Source organism: Podarcis gaigeae (assembly GCF_964106915.1).
Source record: "Podarcis gaigeae genome assembly, chromosome: 10".
Lineage (NCBI taxonomy): Eukaryota > Metazoa > Chordata > Lepidosauria > Squamata > Lacertidae > Podarcis > Podarcis gaigeae.
This window is the reverse complement of record NC_139686.1, coordinates 19,727,908-19,751,294: the sequence shown is the minus strand read 5'-3', so window position 1 is coordinate 19,751,294 and position 23,387 is coordinate 19,727,908. Positions and strand designations below refer to the sequence as shown.

General features: G+C 41.2%; 1 protein-coding gene across 7 annotated transcripts in view; it reads left to right on the top strand.

Annotated features, from left to right (window-relative positions):
- Window positions 1-23,387, top strand: part of IPO8 (importin 8) — a 38,488-nt gene that overhangs the window by 1,447 nt on the left and 13,654 nt on the right. For 2 of the 7 annotated variants that reach the window (XM_083700063.1, XM_083700066.1), the window contains exons 2-20: window positions 4,158-4,239; window positions 4,570-4,726; window positions 6,198-6,356; window positions 6,931-7,087; window positions 8,153-8,242; window positions 10,272-10,366; window positions 11,474-11,558; window positions 12,430-12,564; window positions 13,070-13,169; window positions 13,690-13,766; window positions 14,283-14,399; window positions 15,413-15,502; window positions 16,054-16,219; window positions 17,146-17,306; window positions 19,413-19,538; window positions 19,736-19,802; window positions 20,449-20,574; window positions 21,130-21,227; window positions 22,536-22,631. In XM_083700063.1, coding sequence (XP_083556189.1) covers window positions 4,158-4,239; window positions 4,570-4,726; window positions 6,198-6,356; window positions 6,931-7,087; window positions 8,153-8,242; window positions 10,272-10,366; window positions 11,474-11,558; window positions 12,430-12,564; window positions 13,070-13,169; window positions 13,690-13,766; window positions 14,283-14,399; window positions 15,413-15,502; window positions 16,054-16,219; window positions 17,146-17,306; window positions 19,413-19,538; window positions 19,736-19,802; window positions 20,449-20,574; window positions 21,130-21,227; window positions 22,536-22,631 — 2,184 coding nt within the window. Of the gene's footprint in view, window positions 1-4,157; window positions 4,240-4,569; window positions 4,727-6,197; window positions 6,357-6,930; window positions 7,088-8,152; window positions 8,243-10,271; window positions 10,367-11,473; window positions 11,559-12,429; window positions 12,565-13,069; window positions 13,179-13,689; window positions 13,767-14,282; window positions 14,400-15,412; window positions 15,503-16,053; window positions 16,220-17,145; window positions 17,307-19,412; window positions 19,539-19,735; window positions 19,803-20,415; window positions 20,575-21,129; window positions 21,228-22,535; window positions 22,632-23,387 lie in introns of all 7 variants that reach the window. The other 5 variants (XM_083700062.1, XM_083700065.1, XM_083700060.1 and 2 more) reach the window with 3 other exon arrangements.

Below are 23,387 nucleotides of genomic sequence, written 5' to 3'. Positions count from 1 at the left end.
CACCCTTCAGCCTTTTCAGCACCAGAGGACTCTGTGGGAGCGGGAAGAGGCACTTTGCAGACTTCCAGATTTACTACTGTGCATGTTTTCATGGACTGGAGCCCACACAAATCTTATGAGAGATCTCTAACCTTGGGAAGCTTACCACCGGCCTTGTAAATAATCCCACAGAGTTTGCTTGCCTGCAAAAGATGTTTACTTGCTTGCTGGGGGCTGGCAGAGGAGGGAGGGAGAGCTCTGTCCCCGCTGCAGCAGCCCTATACTATGACCATGTACAAGCCATACATTTAAAGCACATCCTCCCCCGTAAACTGTAGATTAAGTGTGCTGGGAATTATAGCTGTGTGAGGGATAAGCTTACAGTTCCAAGGACTCTTTAGGGGAAAGCATTGTGCTTTGCATGTGCTTTAAATGGGGTGTATGCAGCCCAAGTTGCTATGCTGGGTTGGTACAAGGGGGCTTCCCTCTGGCAAAGCACTTGATTTCTGTGCTGGGCATAGTCTGTGACCACCTGTATCCAAAATGGTTTTCCAATAGAACACGAGATGTGAGACCTGTAAATACTATGGTGGTGTTTATTTGTTCCTTTGGGGGGGAAAATACATCTAAAAAGAAAAGAAAAAGAAAAGAAGGGACAAGCCTTTCACTTGTCTGCATGTCATCTATGACTATTAGGCTAGTTCTTACATACAAGACTAGTTTGGACCTTAAAGATATGTCAATCTACAGGGGGCCAGAAGACGCTGCTGTTTTAAGAGAAAAGTATGTGTGTGTGTTTGCTGTAACAAACTGACATGGCAACCTCACTGAAAGTTCTGTTCACTTTCGTTTGGCTTTTAAGCAGACATCTCAAGTTTTTAAGGTTGACAACAGGTTTTGGAATTTTGGGCTCCCTGGTTGGTATTGTAGGTACTCTACAGGTCTTAGACTTGTGGCTTTTAATTTCGCAACTTTTTTTTAACCATCCTAACCATTTTTTGGTGGTGAAATCCCTTCATGCTACAACCTATGGTAGTTCCTATGATTCTTCAGCATAGCTATTTTTTTTGACAAGTTTACTTCTTCATCAGCATCCCTCTGGAATTTTGATATTTTGAAGCTAAATTGTGAACTTTTCCAACTTTTTTAAAGGTTGCCAAATTAATTACAAATCAGCAAGCAGTAAACTTCTGCTGCGAGCCCCACTGAACTCAGTGGGACTTCTTTCTGAGTAGGCATGTATAGGATTGCTTTGCATGTCAAAATAAAATGCCTCACTTTATGGAATCATTATATGTGTACATTGAAGATTAGTTCACAGTCCCTTAATGATGAAAACTACTGCTAAGCAACCACATGAGTGACAGTCATATTAGATTAGGATAGAAGATCCCAAATCATTCACAAGTCAGTAGCAAGATTCTGTGGTAACTGGATTGTTCAAAAAGAGTCATGTCAAAAAACATCAAAGCTATGATACCTGAGAGAGAGCAGAAGGTTGTTGAATTTCAGCTTGGAATCAACATGCTTCCTGTGATCCAAGAATTCTTAGCTGCTCACATACATATCTACTTTAGATAAAAAAGATCCAGGAACTCGTCAGAATGCCAGCTTGTAGCTTTATTTGTACAAAGCTTTTTTTGTAATTTTCATAATGTAAAAAGATATCAACACAAAGCAGTATATTACTCAAGTCCAGTGGCGTAGCGTGGGGGGTGCAGGGGGGCCCGGCCGCACCGGGTGGACCATCTGGGGGTTAGGGTTAGGGGGCGCAAATCCACGGGTTTGGGGGAGCAAATTACTGTACTTGCCTTGCTGTAATTGCGCAAATTACTTGCCTTGCTGACAACCCACGCTACGCCACTGCTCAAGTCAACTTTGACAGGGCATACAGACTGTAATCCCCCGGCACATCTTTACATCCAAACTAGCCCTAAAAGTTTTCAGTTCCTGCATATAAATACACATAACATGTTCATTTGGTTGTGATTCTGACAATGGAAATGAAGGTAAAAATGGTCGGATGGGGGTGGTGTCAATGAAAGCTTAATTTCCTAGCTCTTGTTTGGTTCCATACTTTTTCTAAAAAGAAGAAGAGCAGAATGCGATTTTCTACATTATGTTGTTTGAAGTATATGTTACCTTTGGCCTTCATTGCAGAAGGGTAATAAAAGAAAGGTCAGCAACTGACAGCTCTTAAGTCAGGAGTCGTCAACCTGATGGGTACATTTGCAATCTGGACAACAGTTGTGGGCATCCCACACATGCCCAATTCTAGTTGCTATAATAGAATGCTCCTTTTTAGCCTAATTTCAGCAGAGGGAGAGGTTCCAGGGAAGTTGGACACATTTGCATGATTCAGAAGTTTCAAATAGCAAGTTTGTGAATTGTGTGTGGGGGCCTATCTGAGTTATTATTATTTCTATTATTATTTCTATCGTTATGCATCATCTATGTTTAATGTTACGGGGCCATAGCTCTGTGGTAGAGCAATTGCTTTGCATACAGAAGGTCTCAGGTTCAGTCCCTGGCATCTGCAGGTAGGATTGGGAAAGTCTCTCATCTGAAGCTCTGGAAAGCTGCTGCCACTCAGTATAGACAATATTGAGATGGATGGACCAATGGTCTAATATAAGGCAGTTTCTTATTTTCACTGCTTGTTTTGAAAGAAGCCAAAGGAGAGCCTTAATGACCCAGATGGAATTCTGCCCTTTATCCATAATTCTCTCTTGCTTTAATTTCTGATACCCAGATTTAGGCTTTCTTTTTTAAAAAAGGTATCCAACGTATATATTGTGGCATTCATCCTGGGTGAACAGCAAAGGAGGTATTCATTTTTAAAGAGGATCAGATCGGTTACAGTTTTACTTTTGTCCTTGACATGCTGACACATTTAGCTGCCAACTGCTGAATGAGGTCTTCGAAACCTTCTAGCAGATTTTAGTAAATCAATGCCACAGTGATGCTAATGCAGTTCCCATTTGGGAGAGTTAAGTATAGTGAAATGTCGTCAAAAGAATGCAACAGCTACAGACTTCTTAGGATGTACTCCATTAGTGACTGGTGCTGATCCATCAGTACCTGGTCTTGCATTTCCTTTGTGCTTGTGCTATTGCAGAGTGCCTGGTGCAGTGGAATCTGGCAGAAAATAGAGGGCCTGGGAAACTAGAGAGTTCTTGGTTGAACCAAGAGGGGATGTGAAGGCAACCCAGTCAGTCATATCAAGTCAAAGGCCATCCACCTACTGCAAATAAAATATATTTCAGTATACAGCTACTCTCCTGCCCCAGTGGCTAAAGTTCAAATAAAATATGAGCGACGGGAGAGAAACAATTTAAGAAACTTTGGAAATTGTTAGAGGGTTTTAATGTTGTGTGATTTCATATCCAGCACTCTTTTTTCACTTAGAAGCTCAATCACTCAGAATAATTTTCCTGAGTGCTCTGGTTGAGTTGATTTTTTGTGATATCAGAAAATGCCTTTTCCAGTGATAACTGGAAACTTCAGAATGACTGTGGCCATCAGAATGACTGTGGCCAGGCTGACACCTTTTTTCCTTCTTCAAGTTATTTTAATTTATTCCCTGATCCACAAAAAAGTATGTAAAGGTCAGCATAGAAAATTACCTTAAAAATATGTTGCATAAAATTTATATAGGAAAGTAATACTTTGAATGTACTTTTTACTTCTCAACTGTTTATGAAGGTAATAGTGTTTTATTAGAAGCTTTGCTGTTGCTTATAGTTTGGAGGTGGAAATAGTATTATTATTTTCCAATTTTATTAAAGAAAAAAATGGTCAAAATCACAACTGGATTCAAGAGCAGAACAAAACCTGTTGTGTCTAAGCCAGCTGTTCATTTGGAGTGTGTCCACCACATGCTCAACCCTTCAAACCGATACTTCAAACTGCTTAACTTTGCAGGAGAACATCTAATTTGGAAGGAAATAATCTTTTCCTTATTCATGGCAATAAAGAATCATAGAATTGTATAGTTGGAAGGGACTCCTAGCATAATCTAGTCCAAGCCCCTGCAATGCAGAAATCTCAACTAGATCATACATGACAGATGGCTATCCAACCTCTGCTAAAAAAAACCTCCAAGGAAGGAGAGTACTACAGGTTAACTTGTTTTACAATATATGGTGCTTTTCTGATTGACTTTCTATGCATTTCAGTCCTACAAGATCATCAACTTTGCTCCCAGCCTGCTACAAATAATAGTTTCTGATCAAGTGGAATTCCCAGTCCGACAGGCGGGTGAGCAGAAATTATTTCTATGTGTTATGTTTAGAATTTGGTTTGATAGTCATACATATCCAGATAGAATTTGGTTTGTTAGTCATACATATCCAAATTCAGCTACTGTTTATTACTTTGATGGTTTGCTTGCCTTGGCTACTGAGACCTAAAGTTCAGAACATGTTCCAGCAAAACAAGGAGGATGCAGTAAAAAGCCTATGAGGATAGTCCCAAGGCCTCTATAAGGGCTTCATTCGGACCTTGTTTTTTTGTTTTTTTAAAATATTCAGCAGTCTTCCATGTGCTAGGACACCAGGACTTAGGCATGTTTTTCTTCTTTCACTTCAGCTGCTATTTACTTGAAGAACATGGTGACGCAGTACTGGCCAGACCGAGAGCCACCACCTGGAGAAGTGATATTTCCATTCAACATTCATGAAAATGATCGGCAACAGATACGGGATAACATTGTGGAAGGAATTATTCGTTCTCCAGACTTAGTGAGGTATGTCAGGCTTGGGGACATGCATCAGAAATCCCTGAATTGTGTTCCAGGGAGAACTAATGCTTCCATTAGGTATGAATTATGCAGATCATGCTGCTTTACGTCAATTTTTACTCTGTATAATTCTTTTTGAAAATTGTGGTTTTCCAGGAGGTGATAGGTTAGGAAGGGTAATGGAAAGTAAGCTAAAGGACTTGGAGTCACTTCTGTAATAATTCTTAAGTGGAGGCTTCCCAGAGAGCTGTTTCTAAAGAAGATGGATTGGATATTTCATGTTAAGGTCTAAATGAGAATTGTAGAGAGGCAGGCTAATCAACAAAGGGCAATTAAAGCTAAATTATTATATCCTTTTCTCATACCAAGGAAGTTTTGTTTCCCAGATGAAGATAAAGAAAACTCTTTATAATCCATTTTTGACCCAGTCTAGATGATAAAGAAAGATCTGTTCTCACCCTGCCTGCCAGCTGTTCCACATAAGCGTGTAATGGGGAAAGGCTGTAGTTCCTTGGTAGAGCACATGCTTTGCATGCAGAAGGATCCAGGTTCAATCTCTGATGTTTCCAGATAGGCTGGGAAAGACTCCCTTCAGCACTGGAAAGCCACTGCCATTCAGTGTGGACACTACTGAGTTAGATGGACCAATGGCCTGGCTTGATATAAGGCAGCCTCCTGTGTACATGTGCAGGCCTGATTGATACCAACGCAGAATCCAGAAATGGGCTGTGCAATTTGGTCTGAGTGTGTGGATATAATGCACATGGGCCCTCTGCACACATTAGGTCTATTCATGGATATCTGGTGGCCCAGTGGATGATACCATCTCACTGTCTCACTGTATATAGCCTCTAGATCACCCAAGATTGACCCTGGGTTAATCATAGAGACTGATGGTCTGCAAGTTTGCAAATCTTGTGTGCTTTAGTTTCTAGTAGTCATTAATTTGTGTGTATGTTGTTTATTTTGTTACTCCATTTCTCTCTTATAACTTGAGGAGGAAGGAGACGACACCAGCAATATGGTTTCATTACACAGTATCCAACTAAACAGTTCTGCTAATGCAATGACTTCTAGGTGTTTTATGGAACTGCCCTGCCCTGCCCTCTCCTCTCCCTGTATGACCCTTAAACCTGTTCTTGGGTTTCCCCCAACCCTTCAGAGCAGATTTATAGGGCACGCAGGGCATGTGCAGGGAAGTTCCAATCCATAGCTAAAAGGCCTTGCACTAGTGGAACTTTGTGGTTAGATACTGCCCATAGTTACACTGAATGTGATTTCACATATATCCCTTCATCCTGTCTTTGTCTTTTGAAAGGTTTCTGATACTCTCCTTTTGCGGAGGATTGTCTGATAGCATTTATTACAGGAGAAAGTTTTCTCTGGGTTTCTGATATGCTTAAAGAATTTGCTTCTCAAACTGTTTACCAGAACGTGTTACTTGCTGACACTCTCTTCTTCTTTCCCAACCTTTCAGGGCCCAACTGACAATGTGCCTTCGCACTATTATCAAGCATGACTTCCCAGGTCACTGGACTGCAGTGGTGGACAAAATAGGCTATTACTTGCAGTCTCCCAATAGTGGGAGCTGGCTTGGAAGTCTGCTGTGCCTGTACCAACTCGTGAAGACCTATGAGTAAGTGGATCTTCTTCTGGGAAAGCCCCTTGCCCAGTAGTCTTGCTCATACAGATGGCAGTGTCTGGAGAGCACCTCCAAGTACATGCATGTACCCCTCCTTTTGCCTTGACTAGTTCCTTGGAGAAATAGCTTCTCAATTCTCAAAGTAGAATGTATGTGTGGAGAGGGAGAAAAACAGGAGTCCACCCATGTGCTCAGGAGAAGGCAGCTCTAGCGAATGGGAAGCAATCCTTGCATTCATCAAGGTTAGGGCAGAGTGAGTAACATGAGAAGAGAGACTCATCCTTTTTTCCAGATGAAAGTAGATGGAGCTTGATTGCTGTGTGCAATATGTGAGTCAACATGAAGGTTCAAGTAATTATCAGATTACTTGATAATGCTGTACAGCTGTGTAAATTATTGCATATTCGCCATATGTCTCTGATTTGCTGTGCTGAAAAATGGATAAAAATGGTCAGGCAGGGGTGGAAGGATGGCAAGCATAATGAATCTTTTCCTTAAAATGTAGAAGAATTAGGACAAGTGTAAAAGTTTGCTCCCTAATTGTTTCTGGGTCCGGCTACTTCTGCAGATACAAGAAGGCCGAGGAGAGAGAGCCCCTCATCGCTGCAATGCAGATATTCTTGCCTCGGATTCAGCAGCAGACAATCCAGCTCCTTCCTGACAACTCCCATTATTCTGTGCTGCTTCAGAAACAGATCTTAAAGATTTTCTATGCACTTGTTCAGGTATGAGCCTCTGCACGTAAAGCAGATTATAGAGAGTTCTGGGGTGGGTGTGGGGGACCCTCTGCATCATTTCCCTTAAGAGGCATACTTCAGAGTGTTTCATTCACTTCAAGCTTGCTTACTTATAAATTTGGATGTTTAAGATTACAGTCTTAGGCCTGGACTTCACACTATTTCAGAAAAGAAAAAATGCTAATGAGAGATTGTAACTCCTTACAATAAGCCTGCAACTTGCACACAGGTTACGTTCTGAGGATTGTGCCTAAAGCCGAAATCATGTAGAGTCAAAACACATTGGGTGTACAGTAATGGCAGTTGGAATTGCCAAAGTCTTTTTTCCTGAATTTCCTCCCCATTTGGAATTTTTTTTGCCAAGTGCGTAAAGTTGAATGAGCACAAGTTAAAGGTCTGTAAGTTGCAGGCTTACTGTGCGTTTATAAGTGCCCCTGGAATTGACATATTTAGTCCTCTTTAGAAAGTCCTTAACTATGTAAGCATAAACAGTTTGACTGTGTAAAGTGAGGAGCTCTCTGTACTTAAGAAGGCTTCCTGGATGTTGTAGAAACCAAGATTTCCCTTCAAATGAATGGGGGCCTTCTTTTCTAATTGCTGTGCAGGGAGGGAGACTGATGAGGAGAGGCAATTTGCAGCCCTGACTTAGAACACCTTTTCTTCATTCCCTTTCTGTTACTTCTGTGTATCACAATACCTCCACACTTCCCCCTATGCGTCTTCTGTATTCCTCTGTGAAACTCCTGATGCACTCCTCTTAAATAAATCCCTGAAAGGTGACCATCACATAACATACCAGGTGACCATCACATAACATACACTCCCAGGGCATTAAGAAAGGTAGTTCTACCCTTGGAGCAAAAATAAATAAATAATCCAGCTGCGTTGTGGTGTTGTATCAGTAGTATAATAAATTGTTTTCTTTAATAAAAACAAGGTGTAATCTCTGGATTCTAGTGCAAATAATATAGTCTGGAAACACAGCAATACCTTTACTCTTTGTGCGTGACACCCTGCCCCACTCCGTCTTTTTCTTCTTTTCTTTAATTCCAGTATGCACTGCCACTTCAGCTGGTGAATAACCAAACTATGACTCAGTGGATGGAGATTTTCCGGACTATCATCGACAGAAGTGTGCCTCCTGTAAGGATTATATTACTGGGCAACACTAATGCCTTTGGGGAATAGGAAAGGGGGAAGTGTAGCTTAAGGGGCATATTAACTTAACCCCCCCCCCCCAGTTTGCAGTGTTATTAGAGACTTATCCTCTAGTTGTGTTCCAGTATTTTAAAAAAGGAGGCAGAAAGAAGGACGGGAGCAATTGCTCACACTTTCCACTGGCTTGGCAAGAATATAGGGTTTCTGAAATACAAGGAAGAAGATACATAGGAAAATCTGACTTCAGGTGCCTTCCACAAACCTGCTGCCCCCCCCCCCCAGCTCCCTTGGCCTCTGTAAGCACCGAGTGATGTCATCGCAACATGTGACCATTGGCTGCCTTGCTCATGGTACCCTGTTACAAACTGAGCACTGTTGCAGCCTCCCAACTACAGTGGTGCCTCTGGCTGTTTCACTGTCTCTGGGCCCTGTTGGACTTCAATGCCCATGTATACCCAGGACTTGCAAGGGACCCATTGCCTGTCTTGGTGCATCTCTGTGTGGGTCGTGTTCTATAAAAGCAGATCAGCACAGGAGTGTGCTGCCAAGTGTGGTTGCGGAATCTCCCTCTTTGAAGGTTTTCATGGAAAACTTAGCCAGATTCCTTTTGACCAGGCTGGGCTTGGAGCCATTGGCTGCCTTGACATGGGGAGAAGGAAACAAGCATGGTTCCAGCACAGTGGCCCTAGATACCAGTTGCTGGAGCTTGGGGGCTTGCGCTGGAGTGGAGCAAGCAGAAGGTACTGCTCAGTTGACTCAGTTGTAGAAGCTGATATTGCCCGTTCCCTTCCGTGCTTGAAGATTGCTCCAAGACCTAAGTATGTACAGTGATGTAGCTTAGCCAGAACCTACCCTTAGTCCATGATGATAATAATAATAATAATAATAATAATAATAATAATAATAATAATAATTAATAATAATTTATTTGTACCCCGCCCATCTGGCTGGGTTTCCCCAGCCACTCTGGGCGGCTTCCACAGAAACCAAAAATACACTAAAATATCACACATTAAAAACTTCCCTGAACAGGGCTGCCTTAAGATGTCTTCTGAATGTCAGGTAGTTGTTTATCACTTTGACATCTGATGGGAGGGCGTTCCACAGGGCAGGCGCCACTACCGAGAAGGCCCTCTGCCTGGTTCCCTGTAGCTTTGCTTCTCGCAATGAGGGAACCGCCAGAAGGCCCTCAGCGCTGGACCTCAGCGTCCGGGCAGAACGATGGGGGTGGAGACGCTCCTTCAGGTATACTGGGCCGAGGCCGTTTAGGGCTTTGAAGGTCAACACCAGCACTTTGAATTGTGCTTGGAAACATACTGGGTTGAGACTCAAGCTGTGGAGTTCCTGACATTTGCAAGTTAGTTTTGCACGATATATTATACAAGCTTTAAAGATGCACAGTTTTGGTTTGATGTTCTGTGCATGCTATGACATGCCAGGGCAAGGTCTGAAGGCACCTGATGCTGCAGCTTTGCTGAAGCCAAGCAGGTCTGAATCTAGTCAGTGCCAGGATGGCAGATGCTTATGAATCCTATGTATCTTGCCTTGAGTTTTACCATGAATAGGAAATAAGCAGGATATAATTCATAATAATATATCGAAAGGTATGGGGTGGACACTACAACCTGCATAATCTGTGTAGTCTGCAGAGTTTGAACCATGTGGAATTTGCCTCAGTAACAAATTCTGAGGGTTTTGTATTGGTGGTTTCAGAGAACAGTCTCAAAAGAAGTAATTTTTAGTCTTTTTACAGTGCTATCCTAATCATGTTTATTCAGAAGTAAATATCACTGTGTTCAGTGGCCCTCTTTTGATTATGAATCTTTATATTTTAATGTTTGTGTTAACTGGTCTTTATACTATGTAAACCACTTCAAAGCCAATTTTGGTTCTATATTTTTGGTTCTATATTTTTGGTTCTCAATTTTGGTGTGTGTGTGTGTGTGTATAAGTTTCGTTAATGTTTAATGTTAATTTGTGTACACATTGGCTGATAGTTATTTCCTTTCATTAGGAGACTCTGCAGATTGATGAAGATGATAGGCCAGAACTTGTATGGTGGAAATGTAAGAAATGGGCTTTACGGATTGTTGCTCGTCTTTTTGAAAGGTAAAATGCTAACTAGAGCAGATTTTCTGAACTCTGTTTTTCTCAACGCTATACTTCAGTTATTTTTCTATATGTTTAATGCAGAGCTTTCCAAACTCTGTGTCATGACACGTTTGTGTGTTGCATGAATACTCCCTGCACGCCCCCAGGGGCTGGAAAGGGGTTAGTTTAACCTTCGGTTTGCTAGTAAAACTGAATTACTGTGTCGCGAAGTGAGGCATGTCTAAAAAGTGTGTCACCAACATTAAAAGTTTGGAAAGCTCTGATTTATTGTAAAAAAGTATCCTTACAAATCTAAAACAGGAGCAGAAACTTCCAAACTTCTTATGGCTGCACCAGAGGGGTGTGTGTATGAGAGAGTCATAGTCACTTGTGCCTGTAACGGTAAACCAAGGTTTAGCATTGTGTCTGAACAAGCTCTGTATGTTCTTTCACACTTTTGTTCACATCTTTTGAAAAGGTTTTACCAGTTTTACTGAAGGTCTCCATTGAATATTTTCTTTTGCTCATTTTCTGTTTCTCATCTTGCAACTATTTGTTGAATTTGTATATCATCCTTCATCCAAAGATCACAAGGTATAAATGAGAACATAAATTACATAACAGAAAACCCAAAAACAAACTAGAGCTATTTTGAATATATCTAGAGCATTCAAAATGAAGCCATGCCCCATTAGCCATCTTACTGCTTGCCTGGGAGTCAGGAAGTCAGGCAAGCCACATTGCATGGTGGGTGGACTGTGTTTGGCTTCGTACACAAGTGCAAGTCACAAGATATGAAGGCCTTCTCTAGTAGACTGATACCTTTACATCTTTGACACATCATTCTTGCAGCTCTTAAGAGAAGACCAGTTTGCTTAATGTGAAATCTGTCTTTTACTATAGGTGGGTTATAACACCTGCATGTAGTTAGCCAAGGGGAGTCACAGTGAGTGTATGTATCCTTGTTGCCTTGAGTGGTCCTAGATTTTGCTTCCCTTCCCTGCTTTTCTTCTTCCTTTGGTGTCCAGGGTTATTCTGAGCACACTTTTATATATGATCAACTTTAGCAGCATGTGTATGCATTAACCTTCAGTTTATGTACTCGCTTTGGATTCTTTCTTCAAGGTATGGAAGTCCTGGGAATGTAACAAAAGAATATTTTGAATTTTCTGAGTTCTTCTTGAAAACCTACGCTGTGGGAATCCAACAGGTAAACATCTTCCATTTATTTTATTAGTATGATAGTTCCACAGCAGGAATTTTTCACTTGTCCTTTATGTATCATTTCTTTAACGCAGGGATGGGGAACTTGTGGCCTTTAAGATGTTGTTGGACTGCAAATCCCATTATCTCTAGCCATTGGCCTTGCTGTCGGGGGCTGATGAAAGATGAAGTCCAACAGCATCTGGAAGACCACAGCTTTCCCATCCCCACTTTAAGGCATTCATTCCCTTGCTTGAGTTATTGGCTGTTGCACAACAGAAGGAATAGCAGATGCACCCCAGGAACCTGGGTAAAGAGGTGAGGGCACTCATAGTGAAACTGTTCGCAGGGCCATTTTAGGATAATCACAGATGGTTAGTGCTCTCTAGGAAGAAGCCTCATACCATCTAATATTTAGATCCCCCTTGTCAGGAACTTGTTAGGAATCTGCTTCACACTGAGTCAGACCACTGCCTTGATTGACAGGCAGCAGCTCTCCAGGGTTTCAGACAGGGTTATCTTCCAGCCCTGGTTGAGCTTGGGACCTTCTGCACACAAAACGTCTGCTCTATCACTGAGCTATAGCCCTTAGTTTTTCAGGGTGCCCCTTTTCCCAAAATGAACTGCTGATTTTTTTTTAATTATTGTAGCTGCCACCTGCACTTCTCTTGCCTCCATTTTGGCCAGTAGGTCCTCCTCAGATGATCAGATTTGACCATTGGGCTTCCAGTTGCTGGTCCCTGTTGTATGTTGTTACAGCAAATCTTTCCCATGGCTACCATGTTCAGGGATGATGGTGGTAATGGAAACAATCACAATGTTCTAATTTTAAGGACAGATTTTCAAATGCAACCTGATATATGTTGTTTTTCCTTTAGGTGCTCCTAAAAATCTTGGACCAATATAGGAAGAAAGAGTATGTTGCACCACGTGTCCTTCAGCAAACATTAAACTATCTGAACCAAGGGGTCAATCACTGTATAACCTGGAAGCAGATGAAACCACATATGCAGGTCAATACAAAAATAGTGATTGGTGTCCCTGCACAAATACTGAGGATTTGAGCTAGAGCTTTTCATGTAGTGTTGGAGCTTGAAAAATTAATTACAATAATTAACATTGCAATTACTATAACGGGAATGCAGTCACTTGGACAGAAATAGCCAGTCAATAGCATATTTATTTCATTTATCTGTATTTTATTCCACACCATCTGTAGGATTTGGAGTGGGCTCTCTCTCTCTCTCTCTCTCTCTCTCTCTCTCTCTCTCTCTCTCTTTCTCTCTCTCTTTGTGTGTGTATCTATCTCCCACCCCTGCCTGATAACATTTAGTAATGTAAAGTGTGTGATGTGACATCATTGCACTAGCTGCTGGATTTGGTGGGTCCAGTATGCAGCACACTGCACTGTTGCAGGATTCATGATGATGATTTGTTGGGGCGAGGACTTGTGTTTGAATGATTAATAATGTGATTTTGCTCTGTTGAACATTCTCTTTGCTTTTTTTTTCTTATTAGACTGTGTGTGAAGAAGTAATCTTTTCCCTGATGTGTTATAAAGATGAGGATGAAGAGCTCTGGCAAGAGGACCCCTATGAGTACATCCGCATGAAATTTGGTAAATTTGGTAAATATGTATTATGCTTCAGCTAGATGATTTCCTTGCTATCAATGGTATTATTTCCCAGTAGCACCCAATGTTTGAACAGATTACTATACATTCAGATGTATACAGTGAGAAGTTTTGTTTGTTTGCACCTGTAATTTTGTTAGTATTTAGGCAATATAACAAAAGGAGATAAAACAAAAAAGATGGCAAAGTAGGACATCCCCCTGTTTAACCTGTCCATTGCACTCCATCCCTAAATAACAGTTTGCTTAAGCCCCCATAAACTATGATTGTGGTGAGGTGTCTGTTAAAAACACAAAATGAGGGAGAGACAGTAGGATATTGGCTGAAAGCTGTTTAATTTCCATTAGTGATTGCTCATTTAAGAAATAAAAAGAGCCTTGTTGGGTTGTCCTTGTTCTGTCAATTTCAGAATGATTTGTCAAAATGTTCTTGTTAAAGATTGTGCAGTAACACTTGATGTGGTTTTCTGTTCTTGTTCTTTTTGTTGTTGTTGAAAACTTGAAAGATGTCTTTGAAGATTATGCATCCCCTACAACAGCTGCTCAGATACTTCTGTACACTGCAGCAAAAAAGCGAAAAGAGGTACTTATAATACAAACGCTATGACATTATAAAGGCTTGTACCACTTCCTCCATTCTTCACTGGCTGTGACAGGAAGCCTGTGGCCCTCCAGATGTTGTTGGGGATGGGAACTGGTATCCAGCAACATCTGGAGGGCCAATATTTCCTATCCCTGCTTAAAGGCTATTTGTCTCCCTTTTAAAAACAAAAAATATATATTCTTTATTACATTTTTATCCTCTTTTTTTAGCCAAGTTGCTCAGGATGTCCCTGCCTGAAAATCCATTGTTATCCTTGCCACAGCCATCTGAGCTGGTTCAGGCTCCAGTGACCCCTCCCATTCCTCCAGTCTGGACTGACGTTGCACTGAGTAGCCAGGCAGACAAATCTTGAGTCTGGCCTCTCCCCACTCCCCATGGGTCATCTAGCATTCATCAACAGCACCACCATCAGTGTCTTCTTGGTTTAAACAGAATGACTCCAGCATTTTTGACTTTCTAGTTCTTAACTTTCTGCGTTTTGTTCCATCTGTTTAGGTGTTACCCAAAATGATGGCATTTTGCTATCAGATACTTACTGGGCCCAATGTTGACCCTAGGAAAAAAGATGGGGCATTACATGTGATAGGATCTCTAGCAGAGATTTTGCTGAAGGTAAGCGGATGAAGACTTGTAAGATACATGTAGTTTTGCCACCAAATATGTAGTCTTCAATGTGATTCATGAAAACCTTAATGCAGGGATCAGAATGCACATGTATATCTGTGACAGAAGGTCTGTGTAGAGCAGGAGTTGATAAGGGATTCTAAGAGAGATGAATGAAAATGGAATGAACCAAGATTTGTACAGTATGTTTTAATTAGTATTCTGGGACTACCTGGCAAGTCCTGTTGTACACAGGTATTTCATCAGAGACATGCATGGAAATGAAATTGATCTGTGGACAGTAAGGCATGGTAAGTAGCTCTAGAATGTTCATTAAAACAGATGTATCCTAGTTGTTCTGATCAATTTAAATGCCATCTTGAAAAGCAGGTGTGTGTCAGAGAGCATTTTGGTCCTCAAAACATAACTTGAAATAATCCCATGGTATGCTATTGGCCCATAAACCAGTAGTGGCACTTGAGCACGAGGACAGTCAAGCTAGACAGGGATTTAGCCTGTGCATCAACAGCCAGGTCTAACCAAAGGAGAGAGCTACAAGGAAGCCTCTTAACAAACGAGGCAATATCTCTGGTCTATATCAAAACTCCCAGGTTTTGTTTTTCACCTGGTCTTAGAAAGATATTCTTCTCCTTTCTGCAGTCTTACTTAAGCACACAAGAAGAGCCTTGCTGGATCAGACAAAAGGCCCATCTGGTTCAGTATCTCTTAATTCATAGCAAGTCCGCATTTCTGGATACATGTACCTTCATAGGGACACATTCCCACCTGTGGCTGTAATTGGCCTGGACAGCATAACATATTTAACAGTTGGGCATTTCTGCATTTTATTGGACTTATATAATGCCAGAATATTTTCTGGAAGTGAACTTGAAGCTAGAAGCTGATTTTGGTTTATATTTGTGCAATTACTCTAAGGGAGTTAAATTTTCGGACATAATTTAATGTTGTCACATATCAAAATGGAGACTAACCTTTTTTGTGGCTACTGTTAATTCCATCAGAAGAGTGTCTTCAAGGATCAAATGGAGCTGATGCTACAGAATCACATCTTTCCACTGTTCATGTCGAACCTGGGGTATTTGAGAGCAAGAGTAAGTGACCAGAGCAAGTGTATCATTCTGCGGTAACTTGCTCTTCTTATCATCATTTAGAGAGCATCTTACAGCTTCTGGGAGGCTGATTTAAACTTGTTTGCTTTCCCAAGGGGCAATGGGGCGAGATGGCAATGGGGATGTTGTTTTGCACATTGTTGCTCTTTGCTTTTTTTGTTTGCTCTTTTATTGCTGACATTCTTGCTTGCTGCCTCAGTGTCTCTCCTGAAGGTCAGGTAACTGTCTGGAGCAACATTTTCATGTGGCACAAAGGACTGTTGCCTGTGCAAAACTGCCTTAGTTATACACAAGTGTCTCTTTGGAACTTGGCCTAGGATTTTAACGGTTGTTGTTGGTAGTGGTGGTGGCTTTAATCAGGGTTGGCTGCATGCACACAAACACATACGTTTAGTTGTCTAATGTAAGCCTCTTCAAACCATAAGATGGGGTACAAGTCTAATCAGCTGAGAACTACCAGCACACAACTAGATTCTTTAGAGAACCACAGAACTCAGTAGTGTTTGTTTTGCTTTCTCCCTCTTATGCTGCAGTCCTGTTGGACTCTTCATTCGTTCAGTACTTTGGAATTCCACAATGAACTCAACCTAAGGAATGCTGTTGAGCTAACAAAGAAGAGCCTGATTGATGACAAAGAGATGCCTGTCAAAGTGGAAGCTGCCATAGCACTTCAATCCTTAATAAGCCATCAGGAACGAGGTTTGATTTTGATTTTCTTTCTTTCTTTCTTTCTTTCTTTCTTTCTTTCTTTCTTGCCTCTGCATGAACATCCCCAGTTCAATTCCAATGCCTAGTTGCTAAACTTCAGATACCTTTTGTCAAAATAAATGAATATTATGATAATTCTCCTCTCTGTAATGACAGACACTAGAATATAGAATACGTAGCCAGGAAGGGTGCATCCTCTGGAAATATTTGATTTTCCCATTAAAATAGAGTTTAAATCATGAAAACATTGTTCTTGCCCTACTGTGTATTGTTGCTGTAAAGGTGCACCCATGTATTGAGTATCTATGCTCCAATAACATCAATGCATCTGTTGCTGTTCTATCAAGCATCCTACTATTTGGTTGTTACTGACTGAATAAACGCCCACGTAGTACATTATTGGCCATTCATTTCCCATTCTTTGAACCTTCATTTAAGTGTCAGGTATTTTGACTGCTAATTATGCAAATAGGTCTGAGATGAAGTTTAGGATTGGTGTAATAGCTGCAGATGTTACAGAACCCTGCTTTAGCAAGTCATCATATACTATCTTCTGCAATTTTTTTGGAGAAAGGGAGCAGGGTGGACCTGAGTGTATCTTCAAGGAAAAAGGTGCAAATTCCCCAATGGTCTGTTTAGTTTTCTCCCTTTTTCAGCTTTCCAATATACCTCTTTTTCCTGCACCAGTGAAATAGTTCAGGAATAGAAAGCAGACAGATATGTGTACCTAAGAAGCATTGTTAAATAGATAGAAAAAATGATAGATAAATAGATAGACGGATAGATATCTATATTTTATTTTTCTATCATTTTATCTACCTTAGGGGTTTAATCCTAAACCAGAGCTCCTTGCATCTTCATTTAGCAAATGACCCCTTCTATCTTTTTCTGTGTTGTTTTTCTGTGTGCCTTTTTAGCAAAGGAATATATTAAGCCCTACATCAGGCCAGTTATGCAGGAGCTGCTGCTTGTTGTTCGGGAGACTGAGAACGATGATCTCACCAATGTAATCCAGAAGCTGATTTGTGAATACAGTCAGGAAGTAGCAACAATTGCTGTTGAAATGACGCAGCACCTGGTAAGAGATAGCAGTGCTCTGATACAGAGGAAAACTTCTGACGTTTCTGGTTCCAGTTGATCTTGTTGGAATCAAGAATTTATTAATGGATGTGTAGCTTCCAGCTTTGGCATTGTAAAGACCATTCTGCATGTCTATAAAAATAAGTTTTAAACAACTTGAAAAAATTAATTGAATGCATTTCTCATTTTAACTCAATACAAGGCAGTACATCCTGGAAACTTCCCATGTGTTTTTTCCCATACCACATTAACCCTAAATATTGAAACATTTGTTATACAATTTTTTAAACTGTTTTTTAAAATTATATCCTGGTTTTCAAAAACACTCAACCTGGATTGCTCTATTTTCCCCACCTCACATTCTCAGCTGTTTCCATGCATTTCAGGCAGGTTTATAGTCTGTGGAACTAAGTTCATACATCAAGAGTGGAGAACCTGTGAACCTCCGGGTGTTGTTGGACTCTGTCTCCCTTCACCTCCAGTCAATAGGGCTCATGGTTGAGGATGATGGGAGTCAGAGTCAAACAACACCTGGAGACTCTCAGGTCTTACACTTAACATGTACACCTCGTCTTCATCCAAAACTGCAACTAGGTCTGAGTACAGTGGTACCTCAGATTACAGATGCTTCAGGTTACAGACTCCACTAACCCAGAAATAGTACCTCGGGTTAAGAACTTTGCTTCAGGATGAGAACAGAAATCGTGTGGTGGCAGCGGGAGGCCCCATTAGCTAAAGTGGTACCTCAGGTTAAGAACAGTTTCAGGTTAAGAACGGACTTCCAGAATGAATTAAGTTCTTAACCTGAGGTACCACTGTAATTGTCTTTTCTCACATCCCACCTCTCCTCTTTTCTCTCTCTATTGCTAAATATGACTTTGTAAGCTGCTTGGAGCAAGAACCATTCTAGGACACTACAGTGGTGCCTTGGTTCTCTAACTTAATCCATTCTAGGAGTCCATTCAACTCCCCAAACTGTTTGAAAACTAAGGCACGGCTTCCGATTGGCTGCAGGAGCTTCCTGCACTCAAGTGGAAGCCGTGGCTTCCAAAAAATGTTCGCAAACCAGAACACTTCCGGCTTTGTGGTGTTCGGGTGCCGATTTGTTCGATAACTAAGCTGTTCGAAAACCAATGTACCACTGTATAAGGTTTAGTTTAGTTTAGGTATATGACACTTTTCCACAGTGAATTGTGCTCCAAGTGCCTCACAACAAGCAACTCGGTGTATCTCAGTGGTAGAGCATCTGCTTTGCATGCTGAAGGTCCCGGGTTCGATCCCTGTCATCTCTAGGTAGTGCCCTGCCTGCAACCCTGGAGAGCTGCTGCCAGTCAGTGTAGACAATACTGAGCTGGATGGGCTACTGGTCTGACTTGGTATAAGACAGCTTCCTATGCTTATTATCAACATACCAAACATTTGAAACAATATGTATAATTTGTTACAAAACATGTCAATCAATTCACATAAGACCTTATAAGATCAGATAAATAAGATAAGATCAACAGTACAAAGAAATAATCTATATACAGTGGTACCTCGGGTTACATACGCTTCAGGTTACAGACTCCGCTAACCCAGAAATAGTGCTTCAGGTTAAGAACTTTGCTTCAGGATGAGAACAGAAATCGTGCTCCGGCGGTCCGGCAGCAGCAGGTGGCCCCATTAGCTAAAGTGGTGCTTCAGGTTAAGAACAGTTTCAGGTTAAGAACAGACCTCTGGAACGAATTAAGTCCTTAACCCGAGGTACCACTGTACAGAGAAAACTCAAAGTTCGGGATGGGGCAGGCACAGGGAAGGCTACAGTTCTAGTCTAGCATTCCAAGGGCCAAGCAGCCTGGCTAAAATGCAGTTTGGGAACTAGATAGTTCACAGCTGGCTCACTCACTAGAGGAGGCCAACACAGCCAGTGGGAAGAGCTGTGGAGGGCAGTGATGGTAAGCCCTCCTCCCCAGGCTTCCAGGTGTTCTAACCGCTAGTGCAGGACTTACCGCAAGGTGCTGTGCCCATTGATGGCTTTAATGCATAATAATAATTCATAGTCTCCAAGGATGACCTAATCAGCAGGCTGCTTCTCCATTCTTTTGTGTCTTGATTTCTTTAGGCAGAGATATTTGGGAAAGTTCTCCAAAGTGAAGAATATGAAGAACTGGAGGATAAAACTGTCATGGCTATGGGGATCCTTCACACAATTGATACAATCCTTACTGTTGTGCAAGACCACAAGGAGGTGAGCCTTCTCCATCACTTGTCAGCAGGTGGCGCTATGGACCTATTCTGCCCACAAAATCTTTGCCTCCAGCTTTCAGCCAGTCATAATTTTAAGTTTTAAGTTAGCTTTTTGTTTTAGGGCAGCTGTTCATTTAAACAAAAACATCCAGTTGTTACTTTCATGCTATAAACAGTCTCTGTCTCTTCTTATTCTAGATAACTCAACAGCTGGAGAGCATTTGCTTACAGATCATTGGCCTCGTCTTGCAGAAGCACGTAATAGGTAAATTTAAAAAGCTGACCTTCTAGAAAATATTGCCAGATTATTTGTTTGTGCTTGTATTGCAGAGAACTAAAAGCCACTCTTGAATTAGATATTTCTAATTAGATATTAGAATATAGTACATCCTCTTATTCCAGCCAGCCTTTGCCCTCCAGATGTTTTGGCCTGGATTGGTGAAGGCTGCCTTAACAACTTCTTTTCTCTGCTATCCACTTCAGTTTAGGCATAAATAAGTCACCTGTTGTGAATTTACTTTTGTTGCACATTAGACATATAGATTGCTTTCTGTAATGCGGATTGGAAGGCCAAAGGAACAACAGTTAATTCAGTTCTAGACATACCTGGGAAATTGACAGTGGGGCAATGGGAGTATAGTATTGTAATGCCCAGGTTCAAATTGCACTGAATGTGCAGTTTTGAATTAAGTCTATGCATGCTGGTTGGTAAATTCCTTACCGTCACACCTTCAGGTGAACTGGCAAGCTTGCTGTCAGTATACCTCAAGGAAGACATGATTGCAAAACATGTTTGCTGGTTAAAATTGCTGTATAAAGGATTGATAATGGTATGAATCTTTGCAGTTTGTGTGGGATTTGCAAACTTTTATTTTCAGACCTCATCAGATCTGCGGGGGTTTCCCTTTCAGAGTTCTATGAAGAAATCCTCTCTCTAGCGTACAGCTTGACGTGCCATCTTATTTCACCTCAAATGTGGCAGCTTCTGGGTGTCTTATATGAAGTATTTCAACAGGATTGCTTTGAGTACTTTGCAGGTAATGAGCTCTGTAGTGTGTTCTGAAAGGGGATTGACTGATGTTATAATAACTTGAGAGGCTGGAGCAGTAGATCTGTTCAAGTAACTCGATTTGAAGTATTATGTTGGCTAGCAGTAGTTCAGGAAGCTATGATGGAGTGTATCAATTGTCAATTTGTCTCAGCTGAGTGAAAACAAGCTTGCATTGTTCCTCAGTGCTATAGATTCAGAGCTGCATGTGCACGGGGTAGCCTTGTGCAGAGTGGTGTGCACTTAAATTGGGCTGTGGCAATCAGTTTCTGAGACCTATATAAACTCTGCATATTGAGTAAATTTGCATATTTCCTGCTTCCGTAATTTTATTCCGTCATGCAGCTGGCTTCAGGGATTGTCAACACACTTCTGGAATTTCTTTGGAGCCCTAGGAACTAGAAACTTGTTTTTCTCCCTCTTCCCTTTAAGTTATGTATGTGTTTATAGTGCTTGTTAACATGTACTATACAAGGAAAACAACACTACAATGCTAACCTTACTTTTGCTCTCAAGCTTAACTGTTTTGCTTGCCTCTGTCTAGATATGATGCCTCTCTTGCACAACTATGTCACTGTCGATACTGATACGTTACTGTCAAATTCCAAAAATTTAGAGATAATTTACACCATGTGTAAAAAGGTAAGTATTGCCATTGTTCATACCTTTACCAACTAAGTATCAAAAATGACTATGAAAAAGTGACCGAAAAATGTAGCACTGGGTGAAATGTAAAGGTCACAAGCAGTCCTGTTTAGACCCGCATTTAAAATACATTATCGGCTTGCTTCCCTTCAGCAGACTTCAAATCCAGGGTCTGAGGGTCATGCCTGCATGTTACTCTGACAGAATGAGTGTAGTTACTTATACCCACTGATTTTGGACATGGTATGACTTTCTAAAAAAAACAGGATTTTTCTGCTCACGCCATATGTTGGATCCTCTTCCAATTCTGTTATTTCTTTCACTTAGGTTCATAGCACATCAGCATGCAAGACACCCGCTTTACAACTAGAAACGATGTATATCCTACACAAAAACATAAATCCTACACAAAACCCTACACCTGGTATTGACCAGGTATATCCTACACAAAAACGTAAATGTGTTTGTCTTTTAATTACATGAGCTGTACCAGCAAACAGGACAAACACTTAATCTGTTCTTGAATATTCAGTTTCGGTTGCTCTTCCTAATGTGCTTGTTCTGGGAAAAGTCCCACAGAGGATTAGTAGAATTGCCTTTCTCTAGTAGAGGGCCCTGGTTTGGCTCAGTTTGCTTGAGCAACACGGAGCTTTTTGCTCTGCCATGCATCCTCTTTGCTTTTAGCATGCCGAGGTCTGAACACTTGAGGTAGGTCTGCTGGGATTGACAGCTGTGCGTTGCGTGCAGGCTTTGTACTAAATGGCCTTTTGGCCTATTCTAGCTCTATGAATCTGACAGACTTGAAAACAGAATAACAGATGTGAGCTCTCTTGCTTTTTGCTCACTGAGTCTGTTGAGCATAATGTTTTGAGAACTCTTAATTCACATACGGATTCAGACTACAATGTAGAAGATTCTACCTTGTTTTTGAAGGCTGAGGATCAATTTCAGTGAGTGCCACTTAACTCCACGCAAAGGAATAAAAGTGCCAATACTAAGACCCCCATTATGGGAACACCTAAAAATTGTTACCGTTCAGATTTACTGTTTATCCCTCATTTCTGTGTAAGCTTATGTGATTAGCCCCTCTGTTTTTTTGTCTGCTCTTCTCTTGTTATCCAGTTATGTTGGGTGCCTTGCTGATTATTCAGATAAGAGGACATACTGTATTGGAAAATAGGTTTCTCAGATACGACATGAATGGTTCAGAACAGTTTCCATTTACACCCTGAGCAAACATGTCCTGTTTGGGCATGTTTAGTGTCAACTGTCTTCTCAGTAATTTGTTCATGGTTTTGTTGCTAGGTATTAACTGGTGATGCAGGAGAAGATGCCGAATGCCATGCAGCCAAGCTCTTAGAGGTCATTATTCTGCAGTGCAAAGGGAGGGGTATTGACCAGGTAATCATAGAATCACAGAGTAGCATACAGTTTTTCCTTTGCTGGTGATCATTAGATGGAACTAGCTTGAGATAGGTCTAGTCTGTGCTTGGAGGAATGGTCTGTTTGGCCTAGGTAATTTTTATACTGTAGTGCTGGGCTAGGTGTCACTTTGATTCAGCATGACAGATGGGGCAAAACATGGCTACCTTGGCAAGGAATTCCACAGTCTAGACACAACCACTGAGAAGGCCCCTTCTCCAGTCCCAAGAGGGCCTCCATGGAATACCTTAGTAAGCAAGCATGTCTTAGTAAGCAAGCTTGAATTCTTGCAGTATTGATCCAGAGCAGTATTCCAACTAATAGTTAGCAGAGTAAAAATTTAGACATGTTGCAGGATTCCCAAACAATAGACCAGAGGCCATTAATATTTCATACAGCAGAGCTTTACTGCTACTGAAGGCAAATGAGCATAATGGTCACAAATCCAATACATTCAGGATTGGCACTGTCCATAAGAAATCCAGTTGCACCAGACTTAGGTAACTTAAACTTACAATAACTTATAATAAGACTAAACCTTAACACTAAGCATACTATATACAGAACACTGCACCAGAAAGAAAGAGAGATAGAAAAGAGTGAAACCCAGGCCCCTTCTGGCCTTATTATTTTAGTCAGCATGACCTTGACAGGAAGAGATAACAGGACTTGTTTAAGCCAGCTGTACTCAGCTTCCCAAACATCAGGAACCTTCTGCTTGTTTCTTTCACACAG